The sequence below is a fragment of the Magnolia sinica genome, chromosome 1 (genome assembly GCF_029962835.1).
Source record: "Magnolia sinica isolate HGM2019 chromosome 1, MsV1, whole genome shotgun sequence".
Lineage (NCBI taxonomy): Eukaryota > Viridiplantae > Streptophyta > Magnoliopsida > Magnoliales > Magnoliaceae > Magnolia > Magnolia sinica.
The window spans coordinates 28,946,342-28,968,141 of NC_080573.1; the positions used below are offsets into that span (position 1 = coordinate 28,946,342).

The 21,800-nt window shown below is 39.7% G+C and overlaps 1 protein-coding gene across 2 annotated transcripts in view; it reads right to left on the reverse strand.

Moving 5' to 3' along the window:
- Nucleotides 1-21,800, reverse strand: part of LOC131243667 (187-kDa microtubule-associated protein AIR9) — a 108,702-nt gene that overhangs the window by 23,058 nt on the left and 63,844 nt on the right. For both annotated transcript variants that reach the window (XM_058243179.1, XM_058243171.1), the window contains exons 30-33: nt 20,327-20,400; nt 17,906-18,044; nt 17,639-17,817; nt 16,843-16,998 (exon numbers count right to left, since the gene is read on the reverse strand). In XM_058243179.1, coding sequence (XP_058099162.1) covers nt 16,843-16,998; nt 17,639-17,817; nt 17,906-18,044; nt 20,327-20,400 — 548 coding nt within the window. The remainder of the gene's footprint in view (nt 1-16,842; nt 16,999-17,638; nt 17,818-17,905; nt 18,045-20,326; nt 20,401-21,800) is intronic.

Genomic DNA, 21,800 nt, shown 5'->3' on the forward strand with positions numbered 1-21,800 from the left:
CATCTATGCATACTTCAACATCAAGATGATCATGCTTGGAATATAAGAGACCTCAACCATGAGATTTCGTAAAACCTCAAGATATGATATATCTAAATGGCATGCATGAGGAACATGCATAAATTGGCTGGCAACACTAACTGCATACAAAGTAATCATCAAATAGGGAGCTTACCAATCAACCGATGATACAGCTCCTCATCTGATAAAAAATCTCCACAGTCTAACTAAAGCCAGTGATTATGCTCAATTGGAGTTTCAAGCAGCCCACCTCTACCTGACCAGAGTCATGTAATAGATCTAGGAGATAATCCCCTGGAAAATAATTATTCGCCTTTGTCATGCAACCACCTCCACTAGAAATATCTCAAAGAATCTTTGGTATCAAACTCTTGACTCATAAACCTTTTTAAGGACTGAATCCTCTCCATGTCATCTTCTATAACCATGATATCATCAATATAAACAATTACAACGGTGATTCCAAGTTTCCAACACTCTGCTTGAAGAAAAGGTTTGATCAACACTACTAAGTAACCAAATTTTAACATGTTATTTTTTAGGTGTTCATATCATGCACAAGGAGATTGGTTTAGACCGTAAATATCCTTCTGTAAGTTAGCATACCATAACAACACTGATAGATGGAAGGAGCTTTGGCAGCGGAGACATACAATTCTTACAGATCTCCACGAAGATATACATTCTTGACATCTAGTCGATGTAACAGTTAGGAGCTATGAGCAACAAGAGAATTAACAGACACACAACATTCAATTTTTCACTAGTTCAGAAGTCTCAGGAAGGTCAAGACGTGTTTGAGAAAAGACTTCAGTCACCTAAACATGTTCTATATCACTCCCTCTCTCAATCTAGTTTAGACTTCACTTTGAGTGTGAATTGCTCATATTATGCACCCTGGAAAACCAATGATGATGACTATGATCATGTATATAAATGGCCACACGTGTTTGGTTTAACCATGGATGCCATAAATAATATATGGGGAACTTCTATTAATTATAATTTTAGGTTACAAGGAGGGTGATTGTCCTAGGGAAGGTGATTTTGGACATAACAGCCACTAGCTAAGGGAGAGTTATATGGGGAACTTCTATTAATTATGATTTTATGGGCTATAAGGAGGGTGACACTCCTAGGGGAAGGTGAGTTTGGACACAATGGCAACTGGCTAAGGGAGAGTTGTTTTTCATGATTCTCGGTATCTTAAATTCAATGACTAGTGGGAAGAAAGAAAGAAAGTTCTCACGATAGACAACCTTCAGAAGTGGGCGTTGATCATTCCCAATAGATGTTATCTTTGCGAACAAGCCGAGACTTTTGATCATCTCTTCATATCGTGTCCATTCACGTCTAAGATCTGGATGCAGATGCTTTCTTCCTTCAATCCATGTTGGATCATACCAAGTAAAGTTCAGGACCTCTTATGGGCTTGGCACAAGGCAGGTCTTAATATTAAAAATGGGGGTCAATGGCACATCTCTCTCCCAGCAATTTGGCAAGCGACCTGGGCGAAGAGGAATAGACGTTGCTTCCAAAACTCGGCCCTTGATTTATAGACAGTGAAGGCCAAAGTCTCAGCTCTTGTCTCTGAGTGGAGCACACTTTCCAATCCCTCAGATTGATCCTTGTAGTTGTTTTCTTTTTCCTTTTCCTTGTATTCTTTTCTCTCTAGCTGTTGCTAGTGAGCCTTTAATAAAATTTTCACCAATCTTCAAAAAAACAAAAAAACAAAATCCATGACTATAGTAGCAGAAGTGCGCAAGCCATGAAAGGATAAATGTGGTCATCCTGTATGTGAGAACTAGTGATAACTTGGGATGGAAGGTCTCCACCATTGGGATTTTTGCCATGTCCCTACCCCACATAGGAGTGTGAGCATTTACATGTGCAAGTTCTTGTGCTTAGGTCTGACTGAACACTTGCATTGGAGGATCATGTATAGTTTTTAATTTGGGAGACCTATCATTCCCAGATCGAATCAATTGGATCGTATACTAGCTTTGACAAATCCTTAGACCTAAAGTTGAATGGGGAGTATGAGATCTTTTTTGTCTCTGTGCTTTAGCTCAACCTACAAGGTTATATTAGTGGCTGACAAACGGATGTAGCTAGATACATGTATCAAGGATGTGATCGTGGTACATATGTTCCAACAAGCGATCTATCGGTTACCTCAAGGAATTTATTAGTGGTTTAGATTTTAGCAATTAGACCATCCATCAAGTGGTTTTCCAATTGGGACAACACTTAAAAGGTTTTAAATGTTTAATTGAAGGATTTTAACCGTTGATCTTTTGGTTTAACAACTAAAAGTGTCTTATCATGCTTGATGGACATCTAATGATTGAGATCTTGTGGTCCACCTCTTATACCGACATGAGACTATGGTCAAGAATGGATGCCAATAGACAATGAAGGGATTGGATCAATTTGGATACATTGGTAAGGCAGGTATACAAACTTTTTGTAGTGCGGCATACTGAAGTCTGTAGGGGTGAGGAGCACCAGAAGGGTGAATCCCTTTAAACCACTAATTTCTACTTGCAAATAGATCATATCCCATGTTGGAAAGAGCTAAGAGAGAGCCTTGAAAGTTCCCACCCCCTATGGACATCTTGTGTAAACAAGGGAGAAGGAAGAGAGAGAAATCTCTCCTCCTCCCATCATACATTCCCATACGTGTGGGGTTCACCCTGTGGACTTCTCTTAATTGCGAATGCCCCAACCCTACCTCGAGGTGTCCACTGGTCTCTCTACTCTATGCTCATCTAGGATAAATTAAGGAGAGACTCCCTACATAAGAAGATCGCCATCGAACATCTAAAACAATCATATGATACAAATCAAAGGTAGGCTTCTGCTATTGGCTTGTATGTTCTGGAACTTGACTATATTTAGATGGGGAAATTAGGGTTTCTGAAATAAGGAGTTTTGAAAATACTTCCGTGTCTTGCAAAAAATCTCCTACATCAACACCCACTCACAACCACAACATGTTTTCTTGGTGTTAATTGGACAATCCAATGTCTAATTTTTTCAAGAACTCGCATTTCATCCAACGTTGATTCTCTCCGCTTGAGATGTGATAATGCTTGACTGACTCTAAAAGGCACCAAATAAAAATAATAATAATAATAATAATAATAAATAGAGAAATATGATATGAAGGTGAAGGGGAGTCATATAAGATGAAATTGAAAATAGGATGAGCACTACAAGAATGCCTCCCTTTATGTAAGGTAATGGGAAGATCACTTCAAATGAATTAGTATCCAATTTGGGAACATCTTATTGAATAATGGCATCAAGAGGCAATCTTTTCCCTATCTTTCCTTATCGCATATGATTTGTAGATTACAATGTCTTGGAGGTGAAGGAGCAACTGATAAAGATAAAGATCAAGGATCATTATAAAAATGTGTTAAGGGACTCAAAATTAGAAGCAAATATACTATCACTAGTGGAAATCAATCCATGAACATGTGAACACGAAAGAGACTCACCTTGTGAGTATGATGCAGGACAATTAATCACTTACTCTAAAAGCTCGAACTGTTAAAGTATGGTGAATTAATCCTTTTATCTCATAGCCCATGCCCCACATCGCATGGGTTAGGACTTTGGCCGAACCCCCCTCGTGCACCCCAAATCACATGGGTACCGCCTCACACGGGCCACCCACCCCGAGTGTGTCCCTGCATCCCACAGGCTACCCCACTCGAGCCCAGTGTGAAATACGCGTTAATCACCCCCAGTGAGGAGTCTCAAACACGAGACCTCCCCCGTGGGCCCCAAATCACATGGGTCACGAGTGTGTCCCCGCATCCCACAAGCTACCCCACTCGAGCCCGGTGTGAAAATGCTCCAGCATTAATCACCCTCGGTGAGGAGTCTCGAACACGAGACCTCCCGCTCTGATACCAATTTGATGCAGGACAATTAACCACTTGCTTTAAAAGCTCGAACTGTTAGAATATGGCGAATTAATCCCTTTTATCTCATAGCCCAGGCCCCACATCGCATGGGTTAGAACCTCGGCCGAACCCCCCTCGTGGGCCCCAAATCACATGGGTACCGCCTCACACAGGCTACCCACCCCGAGTGTGTCCCCGCATCCCACAGGCTACCCCACTCGAGCCCGGGGTAAAATGCACATTAATTACCTCGAGTGAGGAGTCTCGAACACGAGACCTCCCCCGTGGGCCCCAAATCACATGGGTCACCCACCCCGAGTGTGTCCCCGCATCCCACGGGCTACCCCACTCAAGCCCGGTGTGAAAATGCCCCTGCATTAGAGTAGAAAAGAATATTTTAAAGAAAGTGACAACCATACAAATAATATGTTTGCCACATATACCAAGCAAATAGCACTTTGTATTTCTTTACAAAATTTGAGTAACCTAAGAAGACATATTTTATAGCCTCTGCATCCAACTTATTATGGCAAGTGTTGAGAACATGAAAATGGCACACACAACGAAATACTTTGGAAAAAAATTTTAAAAAACAAAACAAAACAAAAACAAAAACAAAGGCTTAGTTACTGAAGAGCTTGAACATGTGATTTTCCCCTTAAACTTCTTTGATGCATGCCATTTATCAAGTATTCACAGCAAGAATAGCATCAGACCAGAAAGAATCAACATTCACCTCAATAAGAAGGGCATTTGCCAATTTAAGGGTTGTTTGCTCTTACTCTCTACCACGCCATTCTTCTAGGGAGCATATGGACAAGTTGATTGAGATTCAAAAACAAATTCCAACAAGTATGATTGGAAGTTAGATGAATATATGCTCCATCAACTAACTAGAAGCTATCTTATGAATACGTTAAAGATAGAGAAAGTTTGATGCATGACACATGATTTAATGCAGGCATGCAACGTGGAGATTATGAAAGAATTCATAAAGTAATTCAATTAATAAAAGATGCTACCCACCAAGTAATTAAGAGTACACAATAGGAAATAAAATCTAATTTAACCTAAATTACATGCATGCATGCTAAGAAATCACATAATCAATTAAAACTAGGCCTGATTGAATGATAGAACTTCCAATTTAGCATAGGCACATTCCATATTTAAGGGAATGATTTGTAGGTTTTATGATTAGGGTTATGAAGGGAAAAATCTAAAATTTGAAAAATTAGGGTTCATAGAAATTGAGGATTTTTTTTATTTTTTATTTTTTATTTTTTTTTGAAGACACCTGGTATCCCCACCTCTATTTTGAAGTGAGACTAATCCCTGCAGATACACGCAATCACCCACAACCACATGTATCGGGTAAAGCCAAGGAGGGGAATCGAACCCTCACCTAAAGGGAGCAAACCTATATGGAAATTGAGGATTTTGGAATTAGGGTTTTAGAAATAGGAGAAAATAGGAAATTGGGGATTTACGGTTTAGGGTTACAGATGGGGAATCAAGGGGTTTTGATGGGGGAAGCAAGGGAAAATCAAAGGATTGAGCGGTTGTCTGTACGGTCAGGCTAGGAGCACACACGTGTGGGTCGTTAGCTAGGATTTTTGGGTCTTCAATGGTTGATTTCAGCTGGGGTAGAAGTTTGATGATAAAAAAGTTGAAGAAAAAGATGATTTGGATGCTCTTAGACAGGAAGGGAAGAAGAGAGATGAAGTTTTTAGGAAACTAACCCTTTTGGATGGAAAGGAAGAGAAAAGGAAGATGATAAATGGAAGCCTTGTACCTCCATTAAATGGGAAATGAAATCACACCACATCCAAACTCCAAATCACATCGAGTATTCTTCAAATCACATGAAGAAGAGAAAACACAGCCTTTTTTTTTTTTTTAAATAATGACATTAGGGCTTCACACACCCATCTCTCTCTTTTATAATCTCAGAAAAGACCATTTACAAAAAGACGCTCTCAGATAAGATTCTCAAAATAAAAATGCTTAATAAATTAAAAGTTGCTCCTAACTCCCTAATCTTAACAAAAATATAAGGTATACCAAAAATAACAAGCATGTAAACAATCTAAACAACTAAACTATTTCATGGCCAATGGGGGTCCACGATCAAGATGTTCGATTATGATGATCCAACAATCTGATCATTGTGTCCACCCAATCCAACGGTCCGATGTGTCCATCAAGCTCCTATATGTAGCCCGCATGCATCTTTCCAGTGCGGGGTCTTTAAATATGCACAAACATGCATGTGGGTTCTTCAACGTGGCTAAGAATGTGAATTGGGCCAAGTGGGCCTCATGTAATGGTCGCCTAGCCATAAGGAGATTTGCTCAACCCTACTCCTCTGCTATGGTGCTCGGATGTCCTCATCAAAGTTGTCTTCAGATTTTTATGAGAGAGTCAGCAATAAAGGATACAAACTATTTAAAACCATAAATGGACATAACTGGGCATGGACCCCAAACTTTTTTATGGAAGGCAAATAAGTTTTATTAAAGAAAAGGTCATAAGTAGATCATATTTACAAAGGTACAAAAGTGGGAGGACTTAGATTTGCCACGCCTCCAGGGTTGTGGCATCTCTCCTCAAAGACACCTTGATCTTCCAATACATCCTTAAAATGTTAAGCCCCTGATGCCCAGAAAATTATCCATTCTTTGATTCTTTGGAACAATACTTTTACCCCTCTGATCTATTGTTGAAGCTCTATTGTTGTGTTCTCTCCACAGGGACATTAAGTTGTAAGAATAGTCGAAAGGCATAAAATCATCTTTTTTTCTTACCGAATATTGTACCCCTCCAAGCTAGGAATGAGGAGACTATGGCTCCAGCAACACCCAGCTAACTCTAAAGAGATTTAGGATATTTCTCCAAAAGATGGAAGAGACTTCACTGTGAGAATATTGTATATGAGTTGTCATGGGTTACCACTAGTTGTAATGTACTATGTATGGGGAAGCTCTAAATAAGCTTCCTTGTATAGCCTTGTAGAATGGTTATTTAAACCCACCTTTGGGTTGAAGCAATACAGAAAATACTCAAGGAAATTTCTACAGATTATTGGGTTAACATGGTATCAGAGCTACACATCTGAACCCATCATCCAGCTGCAGCATCCCATTGCCATTCGTATTCTGCAGGTCCCATCCCATCAGATCGCGAAATCTGATCTCGATCTCCATTTCCCAACCCTCTTCTTCGAGCAGCAACCTGCACCAACCCTCTTCTTCGAGCAGCAATTAATCTTTTTCCCTGTGGCAGTTTCAATTCAAGCACTTTCTAGCAGGAAAGAGCCTCTATAGCTATGTAGATGGTTCTATAGGCAAACCAAATGATGAAAAGGAACTCCTAGCTTGGACCACCAATAATTCGAAGGTGGTCACATGGATCCTTAACAGTGTTGAGAGCAACATTGCAATTAATCTCACATCATTCGAGACTGCATCCGAAATATGGGCTTACTTGAAAATATGTTATCAACAATCAAATCATGCCCGCCGCTATCAAGTAGAGTATGAGCTGTCAAAATTAGAACAAGGAGCTCTCAGTATACAAGATTTTTATTCTAAACTTACCTCCCTTTGGCATGAGATTCAACTCATGGATCCACTTATTCCCATTGCGGCGGTAGAGACGGTGAAGATACTTCGCGACACAAGTAAATTGATGCAATTTGTATATAAACTCCGCCCAGAATTTGAACCAACTCGAGCCGCTTTAATGAACCGGCCTCGACTTCCATCTCTTAAGGCAGATCTATCTGATTTGATGGCAGAAGAGACGTTTGAAGACCCTTGCTTCCATGAGAGGTTGTTCCTGATGCTGCCTTCATTACTCGCAATTTTTCAAGAAAGCCACAAGACATGTCGAAAGTTAAATGTTTTGAGCGTAATGGATTTGGTCATGTGGCTACTCGTTGTCCAAACAAGAAAGCAAATCTGAAATCCTCTGGACCAAGTACTTTGTTTTGTCGATACTGCAAACAAGAAGGACATGATATAGCCAATTGCCCAGCTCGCCCTCCTCTACCCCCTCATTACCAGCGACGTGGACGTGCATTTGTGGCTTCCTCTGCTGAGAAGCCTGACTCATCATCTATGGCCCTATCGGTGTAGCCTAATCTACTTTCCCCCGAACAAATTCAACAAATCATTCAAGCGATGGGTTCTTCAGGTTCGATAGGTAATATTGATCCTAAAAACCTTTGGTATATTGACTCAGGGGCATCTAATCATATGACTAGTGACCTTTCTTGTCTAACTGATTGTGTCCCCTATAGAGGAGTGGGTTTCATCTACACTGTGGATGGGAACCATTTACCTATCTCTCATATCGGTTCCTTGAAAGTCTCACCTTCATCATCTCGCAATTTCTTCCTTCGCAAAGTGTTTTATGTTCCTAAATTATCTGCCAACTTGGTTTCGATTGCTCAACTAGTGAAAAATAATTGTTTGGTTTTGTTTTCTCAGTCTGGTTGTTTCATACAGAATCTGGAAACAGGGAAGCTGATTGGGGAGGGCCATAAGAGAGGAAGGTTGTTCACTTTGGAGTTCGATCTCGGAGTTGTCTCATCGTGTTGTTTTTTTCTTTCATCTTCTCATCATATTTCTTTTGCTAATAAACGTTGGAAACTTTGGCATAGTCATTTAGGGCATCCAAATTCTAAAAACATGCTTTTCTTATTTAGATCTGGTCTTTTGAATGTTGAAATAAATATTAGTCCCATTTCCATTGATATTGGCCGTGTTAGTTGCAAAGTGTGTAAATCTGTTGCATTGCCTTTTTCATTGAGTAACTCTCATACTTAGAATTTGTTTGATCTCGTTCATACTGATGTTTGGGGTCCATCTCCCATCATGGCTCCTGGTGGTTCGTTGTATTACATCATCTGTGGATGACTTTTCAAAGCACACTCGGATTTATTTCATGAAGCACAAGTCTAAAGCATTCTCATGTTACAAACAATTTTCATTATATGTGGAGACCCAATTTGCAAAGAAAATTAAAGTTCTCTGGTCTAACTCTGGGGGAGAGTGCATGTCTTCTGAGTTTGAGACTTTTCTAAGTTCAAATGGTATTATACATTTGCGAACGTGTCCTCACACACCGGAGCAGAATGGAGCAGCAGAACAAAAGAATCGGCACATTACCGAGGTAGCAACCACCATGATGGAATATGCGCGTCCCAAAATTTCTTTGGGCTGAAGCAAAATCAATAGTTGTGTATCTGATCAATCGATTACCTTCTAGTGTTTTGGCCAACCGAAAAACTTCCACGTTTTTCCTTCATGATAAAGATCCAAATTATAGCCGGTTAAGGGCCTGTTTGGATTCACGTATAAGGGTGTATTGTATCGTATTAAAGGGCTTGAAATACATTATACAGTGTTTGGTTTGGAGTTGAGATCCATGGAACACCATGCGCGCAAATACATCGTTTATTCAAAAAATCGCAGCGACGGTAGCGTATTGTCAGACGTATCTGTTGCCATCAGTACAGCCTATTCAAGACACTATATTCGCGTGCGATAGAGGATCAGTATGTTGTAGAGAGTTTTCTAAGGAGGACGTAAGATTTCTACTCTAACAGCTGCTTAGATCATCTCTGACCTTCTGCATGTGGCCATTCAGCTGAGAAGGTTCCCTTCCAAAAGGCTGATTTCAAAATAGAGTGGACAGGATACACTTCTTAGCACGTTGCAGGTTGCAAATCGGGCATTCACACACCAGATCGTCCGGCAGAACGCCGATCGTTCAGGTTCGAATATCTCCCTTCCGGAACGTACTGCAATACCCATCTACCTGTAACCATGAGCGGATTCAGGTTAGAACTTGCATGGCCCTCTTGGAGTGCAAGGGGCCCCTCATAGATGGCGTGTATACGGTTTGGCATATACACCCCTATCCGCCAACTCCCTATTCCCTTTCCAGCTCTACCTATACCGCCGACTGCGGAGAATATGAGGGAAATCTCAACACGTCGAATCCAACTTTCAGATCGGGTGGATAATCCGATCACATATGCGTGAACGACGTGGGGATTTTGTCAGTGTTTTTTTTTAATAAAATTTCCCACTTGTATTCTTACTAGATGGACGGCGTGGATGAGTGCCAACCTCCTCATGGGACCCACATCACTTCTTCAGATAGGGCGCATCCAACACCAGCGGATGCCTTTCGCAGGAAGTTCCTGCGCTGGTAACCAAGGTGAGGCCCACAGTCATGTTTGTGAATGATTCTCTTCGTCCATCTGTTCCGTGAGACCATTTTAGGACTCCGTGCCATTTAGATGTCATCCATACTGTTAAACACGTCAATCCAACTTGGTGACAATGGATGGACGGTCAGGATTATTCAATCAAAACATGATGGACGAGTAGGATTAATCACAAACATGACAATGGGCCCCACCTGGGATACAATGTATGAGAACTTAAAAATAGCCACACTCATACAAGTGCCATCAATATTTATACGTATATACAATACGCAGCCCTTATATATCGTTTCCAAACATTGATCTGTACAAGAAATTGTATACTTGCCTGAACAATATGTCCTATCCAAACATTGGTTAATGGCATGTTGATTTAGATGTATTCTGAAAATGATCGAATGTAAACATGAACAGTAGTCGGATACAATACAATACACCCTTATACGCGAATCCAAACAGGCCCTAAGAGTGTTTGGATGCATTGTTTTTGTTCATCTTCCAGAACGAGAACAGGATAAACTCAGTCCCAGGGCAGCTAAATGTGTATTTCTTGGATATGGGGAGAATCAGAAAGGGTATCGTTGTTATGATCCATGTGCTCATTGTGTTTGTGTCTCTAGACATGTCACATTCTCTGAAAATTTGCTATACTATAAAGTTGTTGATGCATCTCCATCAGTTACCGTTGTTCCATCTTCCATTTCTCATATGTCCTCTTTTAAAGAAAATCGTTCTATGCTTCCTTCTTCCTCTCCTCCTTTGCAGGTCTACCAACGTCGCGTGAAGCCTATCTCTCTTAAGTCCTCTCCCACGGATGCTCCTGCTTCCGATCAAGTGTCATCTTCTCCGATAGTGCGGGTAACTGTCCCGCCTTCCACTGAAATCCAATTACGCCATTCCAGTCATCCGCCTATTCCTCCTTGTCGATTAAATCTTTTTGCCTCTCATCATGGCTTGTTTTCTGGATTATATTCTTTGGTTATCCGGATGTCCCTACTTCTTATTCTCAGGCATATACACAACCGTGTTGGGTAAAGGCCATGGATGATGAGATTCAGGCACTCGAAGAGAAAGCTACTTGGACGCTGGTTCCATTACGTGAGGTGAAGCAAGTGATAGGCAACAAATGGGTATATACTATGAAATTAAAATCTGATGGGAGCTTAGATTGATACAAAGCTCTGCTAGTAGCCCAGGGCTATAAACAAGAGTATGGAGTTGATTATGATGAGACATTCGCTCCAGTGGAAAAAATGAAAACGGTCTAATCCTTGATTGCTATAAGTTCTTCTAAAGGTTGGCAACTCAGTCAACTAGATGTCAAGAATGCTTTCCTCCATGGGAATCTCAAGGAAGAAGTTTCCTTGAAGCAACCTCCCAGTTATAAGTCCAAGGATCCGCGCTTAGTTTGCAAGCTATCTAAAGCTTTATATGGGCTCAAACAAGCACCAAGAGCATGGTTTGAAAAATTCCATGGGGTATTAACCACAGCTGGCTATTCTCAAAGCCAATATGACTCATCATTGTTTATTCTCAAGTCTGATTCAAGTCTTGTTGCTTTATTGGTCTATGTTAATGATATTTTCATCACAGGCAGTGACGTTCAAGGAATCGCCGATCTCAAATCATTACTTCACTCATCATTTCATATGAAGGATATGGGGCCATTAACATATTTTTTGGGTCTTGAAATTTCTCGTAATACTCAAGGTCATCTCATGAGTCAACGGAAGTATACCTGTGATTTCATCAAGCTAACAAACCTTATAGATAACAATACCCATGAGACTCCTATAGAATTAAATGTCAAGTATGGGAAAGATGATGGAGACCTTCTCGCAGATGCTACATCCTATAGGCAGCTGGTGGGGAGCTTAGTTTATTTCACCATGTCTCAACCTGATATCTCATATGCAGTCCATGTTATTAGCCAGTTTGTTAAAGCAACTTGCAAATTGCATATGACGACAGTTCATCGCATTATTCGATACCTCCGAGGTACCCTCAATCAGGCACTTCTCCTTCCATCATTGCACGATCTACAATTATTTGCTTACTCTAACGCAGATTGGGCAGGATGTCCCGTTTCACGACGGTCCACTACTAGGTATTGTGTTTTCTTGGGGCAATCATTGGTTAGCTGGAAGTGTTAGAAGCAAACAATGATATCTAGATCCAACACAGAAGCCGAATACCGTGCAATAGCAAAAGCATGTAGTGAAATTACTCGGTTCCAGGGATTGTTGACAGATCTTGGGATTCATTTGTCTTTGCCAACTCTATTATATGCTGACAACCTCAGTACTATTCGGTTGGCTTCCAATCCAGTATTTCACGAGCGCACTAAAAACATTGAAGTTGACTGCCACTTTGTGAGAGAAAAATACACAGCTGGAATCATTTCTCTTCCTCATGTGACATCAGAGCTATAACTTGCTGATTTATTTACCAAAACTATGACCTCATCCCGTCATAGGTTTCTTCGTGGCAAACTGATATTGGTTCACTATCCTACATCAATTTGAGGGGGTGTGTACGAATATTGCATATGAGTTGTCATGGGTTACCATTAGTTGTAATATACTACGTATGGAGAAGTTCTAAATAAGCTTCCTTGTATAGTCGTGTATAATGGTTATTCAAAACCCACCTTTGGGTTGAAGTAATACAGAAAATAATCAAGGAAATTTCTACAGATTCTTGGGTTAACATTCACAATGAATGAGAAATGGACTTCGCATTCTTGCATAGCATGCATACATTTATGAATAATCATTCTTTGATTTCATTCATTAAAAAAAAAAAAATAATAATAATAATAATAAAATGACAATGACCTTCACCACTCCCAATAACCACCAGATTAGTGCAATCGGGATGAGAAGAACAACTCCTTGACCACATTTGATCACCTTGTAGAAACTTTGACTAGAAAGGAACTATTTTCAAATTTCCACTAGATGGAGACCCCAAACACACGAATGGATTAACGAAAAAACAAAAAATCAGAACTTTTGTCGACACTAATGGGTTAAGAAGCTCAATGATTGTTAATTGTCTAACAATGAATCTTCACTCAAATAATTAGTAAACAAAGGGGGGAGTAACAATATCAAACTAGATATTGATATGTCCTAGTCATCGATGTCCACAGAAGACATGATCATTGATCGATAATGCCCATTAGAAGATTGAAATGCAAATATAACATTGTTTGAAGGATCAAATAGATAATGCCACCATGCTCAAAGCCACCCCAAATTGTCTATCAAGTAACCATATCTTGAAGCACACAAGGACAAGGGGAAAAAAAGTTCACTACAGCTAAGAGGTATAGTAAGACTACTCAACATATTGTAGACCAATGCAATGAAGAAGGATTACTGATGGTCTGTGGTAGTAACATGATTTGAAGCACCAGAATCTATGGTCCAAGACAGACTTGTAAAGAAAGACAACAACAAATGAGCAGAAGCAGATATACCTAATCGAGACTAGAATGTAGAGACAAAGGAGCACCTCCGACCAGCTAGGCAATGAAAGTTCAAGCATAATCATCAGTTGGTGATTCATTGTAGGAAGGCCTCTCAACTTCATCAGTGGAAGAATATGCCTTCTATGGGGGACATCCAACTAAGTTCCAACATGTCTGCCCAATGATGTGTTTACCCATAATTTACATAGTAAAGCTCATATCATCATTAGAGAAATTACCATGACCACAAACAATATCACTACAGCTCCCTCTGAATGAACAGCCATGATCCTCATGGCCCTGAAATAAATCATCATCACCTCTTTCCCCCATCCCATGACTACCATGATTAGAACCTAGAAGAGTTTTATCTTTTGTGGACGATACATCTGCAGATCACATTACTTCGCAACGACCATCTTCTCACTGGAATAACAAGAAAAGTGAACCTTGGGATGAAACAGGCACCCTATTAATAACTTAGTATGAATCGTTTGTGATGGGGACAACACACGCACACGCACACCCCCCTACGCACGTACTCAAGGAGGAGGGCCCCATCATCGATCTGGATCGATGACAACGTCCAGGGAGGGTCTCCTAGTTAGAGGACTGCGTTTTGGTTCGTTGGAGTGGACCTGATAGTCATGTGAATCCTACCATAGGTTCTCATGATCGTAGTCCACTATTCTAATTAATCTAGTACTTTGGGTTTTACTTATTATTGTTATTAGGAGTATCATGAACGGTTTAGATTGCTTTGATTAGTTGTTATTTTTTATTACTTTGTCGCCAAGTAATAGGCTGCGCACATGGCACGAGTTTTGGGATATAGGGTTTTATTATAAATAGGCACCCCTTCTCGTCTTTTTTATTCATTGAAGATTAATAAAATTTTTGCGTTTTTCTGCTCCTCTAAATTTCTGAGTTGTGGAGATTCAATTGGATGTGAAACCCTTCCTTCCTCGAAGGGCCGACTACCGTGGTGCGAAGCCACACCCATCCCGACTCGCCCCCACCTTCTTCCATCCATATTTCTCCTCCTATAATTATCTACGCTTTAAATTCATCCTCTATTGCAGCCATTTTTCTCTATACAGCAGATTTCCAGAATCTAGCCCTGCAGGAGGGCTAAAACTTCGACGAAGCACCATGCACAAATGTGCATCGGATCGAGCTGAAATTTGGAGGTTTTGGAGTCCACCCCTAGCCGACCAGGGCCAAGCTGACCTTTTTTTGAATAGTGGGCCCCACACACGTGCAGCCGGGATCACACGCACGTGTGTCTGGGCCATTACTGTTGTCCACACGTGCGGTACTTCTCTGGTTCGTATCTCTCCTCTCTTTCACTCGTCTTTCACCCAAAATCCCTAAACCTAACCCTAAATTATTCAAATCCCCAATTTTATGCCCTTTCTTCAACCTTAGGGTTCCCTGAATTGAAATTTCTAAATCCCTTGGATTGGGGAAACTATTTCTGTGCATGTGTGGATGAATTTACCCTCCTTTGATTCTTATTTGGTCTATAATTTTGATTGATGCGGCCCTAGCATGTGTAGGCCTGGATCCGCATAAGACTCCCCTTGATTGAGTGTTTGCACTTTTGTTTGGGATGTAGAATTTTGTGTAATTGTTTCTGAACTAGTGTGATCTAAAGCCTGAAAATCTTGCACATCATACTTGAATTTCATGTCCTGCATCAGTTTCATACTCCAGATTCAGCATGAATCATTTCATACTCTGGATTGAGGCTTGCAAGATAATCAAATATTCGTTGTGTTCTTTAGTTTCAGCTGTAGAACCCTTGTCGCAACGCGGTCTTATAGGCCTACAATGACTCAGCTTGAGCCACATTCCATGAAGGATTATAGTCTATGATTACTCAGCCTGCTGAAAATGAGAAATTTCACTGGTCGACTAATGTTATAGCAATATTTCTCTTCTAAGAGTAAGAGGATGCAATAGGATCCCATTTTTTCTTTTCTGGTCTTGCAATACCTGCATACGTCCAGCTTCATTGAGTGAATCAACCATGACAATTGCCATATTACCTGCTTCCCAAACTGTACACAAAGCGTTATCAAATGTTGGCTCCAAAGTTCTACATCTAGATACCACACTATCCCTCTACCCTTAGTAAACTTCCTGGCAAGCTTAGACACCTTGTAATTTCAGCATCAAACTTTATTGCAGTAATCTGCAAACCTAGGTGTTCTACAACAGCAGAAGCTAAGGTCCCCTTCAAGCTTGATATCGTACCCAAGGAACCACCAGCACTAGAGGATGTGCCATCCAATGAACTACCACTCCTCTTCATGGTGCATGGATACCAATAGTCAGCCATAAATATCCACGAAAAAACAGAATTTCAAATCTAGACTTCTACAAGTCAAATACCACCTTCCAATCACTTATAGACAGCATACAACTAGCCAAGTACCCCCCTGAGCTTCATGTATATGCTTTAACATCACCAAACACAACAATGATAGAGCTTGAATTAAGCAAGAACACAAAAAGCAATCCTAGAGCCTTGCACGGTAAACAGCCTTCATAAAAGCATCATAACTCAATCAAAACTCCATGGATCAAACAATTTGATCTCCTGGGCATTGCTAATCTTCGAATGGCTCAAATAGATGTGACACACCTCGAAAAAAAAAAAAAAACAACAAAGACACAGACACAAACTATTTGGATCAAAAATCAAATCGAATGTTTTTTCAAATATTTTTAGATTTGATAAAACACCCCTAAAACTGTCAAAAAATATTGAAAAAACTATAGCAAATCCTCTACCAAAAGATGTACTTTTTCAAGGGAACAACTGTTAGCCTGATGATATCAGCAGTGGTCCCTGCTATTTCAGCCTTCGATCAGCTCTACAGTCTACACTCTCTTGCTCTGATCCCAACTTGAATATTCAAGAAAAAGAAAATTTTATGTAGGAATCAAGGAAAGAGAAGAGAGTATCAAGGAAACCAAAAAAAAAAAAAAATGGAAAAGAAGATGAGGGCAAAAAGATTTGTTAGTTCTAATGGGAAATGACTAATGCTATTATTAGCAATAGGAGCTTGGTATGGTACTCCACGTGACTACCCAAACTGTACAATCTAGAATAATAAAACAATGAAACAGTACTGCACTTGACAAGGACAACCACAATTTCTCTCAAAGGGAAAGCATACCAGGTATAGAGATAAGATCAGGACTTCCAACCATCGATCTAAGCCACTGAATTCTGCTTTTGCCTTCCTTTCCTCCAGTGTATATGCCACGAACAGCATACAAATTCGTGTGGAAACCCCTGCCCTCGATCTCCAGCTTATCAATCTTGGGCATTCCTGCAAAACAGCAACAACTTAAATATAAAATTTTAAATAAAATAAATAAATAAATAAATAAGATGACTCATGATAAGCAGCATAAAACATGTTGATATTAACAACCAGACAGGAAATCTGAACAAAAAAGTTGGGAGGGCAGTACCAGAATTAATTCAAAGAAACTACAATAGTATGTTCATACACACATACACATGCACATGCACATATGTGTGTACATTTGAAAACATATAATCCTGGAAGGCATTGAAGCTAGAAAAATCATTGGCTTTTCCTTTCAGATATTACTAGTGATAACATTATTATTAGATTTTCCTTTCAAAAACAAGGACAATGAGTTTACACACATTTCAGATTAGAGAAACAGGGAGTACTAAAATTATGAGAATCAAATATGACTAATATCCCAAGAATCAACTCTCCCAACATGGTAGTATCTAACTGAAAAAATCTGATTGACACTTAGCACGGTGCAGCTAGAGAGAGAAGAATGGGGAACTTCATTCTGCATTTGGCTCTGTGTGGCCAAAGGGGGCGGGCATACAAAAACAGCACTGTAAGCGAATTATAAAGACATGGCCTAACACAATAATAAAATCATGAAAGGATGTACATATCAACCATAGACATGAAGCACGACCTGGCAAAATGGAAGCAGTCATTGCTGATGCTGGCTCACTCGACCTCCCAAACACATCTGTAACAATGCATTCGCATCTCAGGTATCGACCTATATCCTCCAAGCGCACCTTATATGAGCATGAACGCTGTGAAGGTAATGGTTCAAAGGACTGCTCCCCTGTTTCTGATGAAGAGAACCTGCATCACACAGTTACATGCATCAAACAACAAGTAGTGAACGAAAACAACATGGTTACAAAAGACAAGGACAGAGGGGCCTATATACCATTGGTATCGAACGTCTTTCTTATACTTGTCCCAAACATGTTTTTGAGTATCACTCTTTGGGATCAATTCCACTGCCGTTAGTATTTCTCCTTCGATTGCCTTTCCGGTGAGAGCTAGCATTTCAATTTTGGGAAGCTCTAAAGGACAAGATATGTGGAGAAAGAAATAGAATCATACATGTGTTTTAATAAAATCAAAAGATGGTATTGAAATGGAAATAAGCAAAAGTGTCTCAATGCAGGACTATCCAAACAATCCCCATTTTTAAGGGGGTCTCTACTCTTGGCACAGTGGTAGACACTGTGTCTCAACTCTGACGTCATGGTTCAAGAACCCATGCGTGTGTGGGGTGTAAGAGTGTGTTTATCACCTTTCAAAAAATAAAATAAAAAATCCCCATTTTTAGGATGAATGGAACACCTCACCAGCTTGCAAACATCATCAAAGTACAGGTGGCATAGTTTTGAATATCGGTATTCTATCAGCCAATACAGTTGTATCTTATTTGTATTGGCTTGATATGATATGCAATAAGGGGCTGAATCGGCCCACACAAAAAAGGGCCATAACAGCCAATACAGAGCCGTAGCACCCATAAAGGCCCACATTTCAATTTTTTTTCAAATGTTTTCTCATTTTTCCTATTCTTTTTATCATTTCAACCATAGAGGAAGCTTGGAAAGTTATTTTAGACTAGATCTACGCCTATTTTGGAGATCAAAAATAAAATACTTGAGTGGAATTCGACAAACCAAAGTGAAATAGACCATTATGGGAAAATCGCAAAAAAAGGTAAACTGTCACATTTTTTGATGTTTTCATCTTCCATTGTTGTTCTCAATGTAATGGGCCATAATTTATCAAATCATGCATGATTTATGCTCAATCAGGGCCCATGTTATTGAATTTCAAGCTGAGATACAGTCTTCATATCAAAGAATGGTTTGATACACCATTATATACCTGTCTAAAATTTAAAAAAAATGATATATTCTTGAATTATCTCTTTTCCTTTTTCTGATATTTTTCCTTAATTCTTTGGCTTTAAAAAAATGCTTGTATGGGCCACCATGGTCCGATACAACTTGACATCGATACACAACGTCCATATCATAACGTTTTTCAGCCAGGCTGATACTTGCCCCAATACTGATTTTCAGAAGTATGGCAGGCAGAGAAATCCAAAAACCCGAATGGATCATGTGAGCTATAAGCTAGGAATTATTATACGAAGCTATAGAAAATTTGTGCTCCTCAATCAAGTGACTCAAACAGAGAACGTTATTTCAACACACCTGTCCTATCACCACACCACCTAGTGGATTGGCATGTGCAGAAATGTTTCTGAAAAGTGAAGGTTCCAAAAACTTGACAGCGATATGTGTACGGTATAACTATGTTATACAAAATTTTGGCTGTTTGGTATCAGACAAACAAGACAGCAGGTAAGTAGACAGTGTCCAATGAGACGTGATTTGGAGTAGCTCGCCAGCTGTTTTACATAAAAAGCAAACGTGAAGACCATGGACCTTTTCTTTTTGAAGGGGGAAGCGATAAACTGACATAAAATATCATAAGCCTTTGAAGAAGTTGAGAAAAAAACATTAGATTGATTCCAACTTTATGGAAGAAAATAAAAGAACAAAGAAACCACGAAAGTTACTGGAAATTTGACAAGAAACCAGGGAGGTGTAACAGTTCTCAGATGGCAACCTTCAATATATTGGTGATTTTTGTGTCAGTAAATAGACATCTTCAGAACCTACAGGCTATAATACAGACTATAATCAGTAACCACTCAATTATTTGAGAAGTGATATGACATTTAAGCCAGATGGCAGGGTTTGAAAGTACACAAATGAGTCTGTCTTTACATATTACAATGAAAATTAATTAACTGGCAACGGTTGGTTTGAATTATAAAACGTTCATAGTTTCCCTAGTGAATTCAACAGCGACAGAGCATGAAAGACTGAATACTCTGAACGAAGCAATTTATTTTTTTACTGAAGACGGAAGTGACAATAAACGAAGCAAGACTAACAACTTGAGAGCCTGTTAGAATGAATACAAATCAAGAACAGAGCCACATTTTCAAATGGTGCTACAGAAAAAAGAAAGAAAAAATACAAAAACAAAAAATGGGACCTTAAGCAAACATATTTTCCAAAAGGGCAAACAAAAAAGGAGATTTTCTGCCCATGATCATTAGCAGAATCATTTAGTCTGACCAGAAATTTTATCAGTGACAATTTGAGTGGAACACATCCACTCCATTTGAGTTGCACGTTCCAACCAAATGGACACTGAATCATTTAAAAACATTTTATTTCAACTTTAGAAAGTACGTCTCTATATTTAAAGGGTACAGATGTCATTATAGAGTTGAGGCTTTGTGAGCCTAATTATTTAAGTTTACCTGGGAGAATAATATCAGTACGCTCAGATAATCTGAGTTCCCCCACAACTGAATCCGAGCGAACAGGTGTGTAGCTGCAAGTGACATTTAATAAGTTGTTACTTGGCAGCTATAACAAATGCAAATGTCAGAAATTAAGAATAGCAAACTCCAATTCAAAATTCATTGTTGAAGCTATTTGGAACAACATGCTTACAACCACACAACAGAAATTTCATGAATAGGCTAAGTCACTGCAGCGAGGAGCTAAAGTAATTCTAAGCATCGTTCAATATATGAACACAGCACAGCAGAAATTGAAAGAAGATATTTCATCAGTAAGAAATATAATAAGGAGGTTTTCATAAATAACACCCTTCTCTTTTGCTATACGCCAAATACACCCCTCTTTTGACTATTCCCAAATAACATCCTGCAATTCTGCCTTTAGTCAGATGCCCTTGTTAGGATTTTCAAAACACAATGAAAAATCCTAATCTGTGGATACCGTCTAGATATCATCAAGTTTATACAATAAACAAAAAATCCTACAGCTAGGATTACCTTTGACTGATGTTGATCATCCAAACTAGAAGGTTTCTCCCAGATCTATACTAGATGAAGACCAAGGATGAGAACCAATACACTAACCCTCTTACATGGCTAGGGATGTACAAGAGAGCCATCCAAGGTGTGGATTGTTGGACTGGTGTCCTGGAAAAGTAATGTGAGTGCTAAATCCACTAGCCATATCAATGTAATAGGGACAATTTATGCTGCAAATCATGATGACCAGTGGACAGGTTGTGATGCCTTAATGAATCATTGATGTCACCTTAAACGCATATGAGCATGGGTTGAGCAAAGGAAGGGTTCCTCGAGGTGCCCTTGGAAACTTGAGATGGACACATGGTCAATGACCACGAAGAGTTGTGGTCCATGGATCTCAGTACCCTAATATACCATGACTGTTGCAAATATTTAGGACACATCTATGGACATTGGATTATGAGATACGGTCATCCTATGTGAGGGGACTGTCTTGGGTAAAGATGGATAGTCTCCACCATTGGGACCAACTTAGTACTAGTGTGCCGTTTCCTTACCCCACAAAGGAGCGTATGTGTGCCATGGATATAGGATCCAATGTTGGACCTTCGGAAACTTTCATTGGTATGACCAAGTACAAGTGATCGAAGTGATCAAGGACGTAGTGAGACATGCAAGATGATCCATCCTTAGACATGAGGGCGTGTAAGGGTCACGATCATGATTGATCAGCTTTAGCTCTTTTTAAGAGGTCTATTCCAAGGCCAATGAAAGTAAAAGTAGCTAGGTTCTTCCATCATAAGGCATTAATACTTGCACGGGCCAACAAGGGATCCATTAGGTTTGCCTAGGGACATGAATATGGCTAGATCTGATTAGATCAAGACTTGCCAAGTGGTTTTAGCGTTATGCATCATAGGGCCGAAACAATCATCACAAAAAAGGG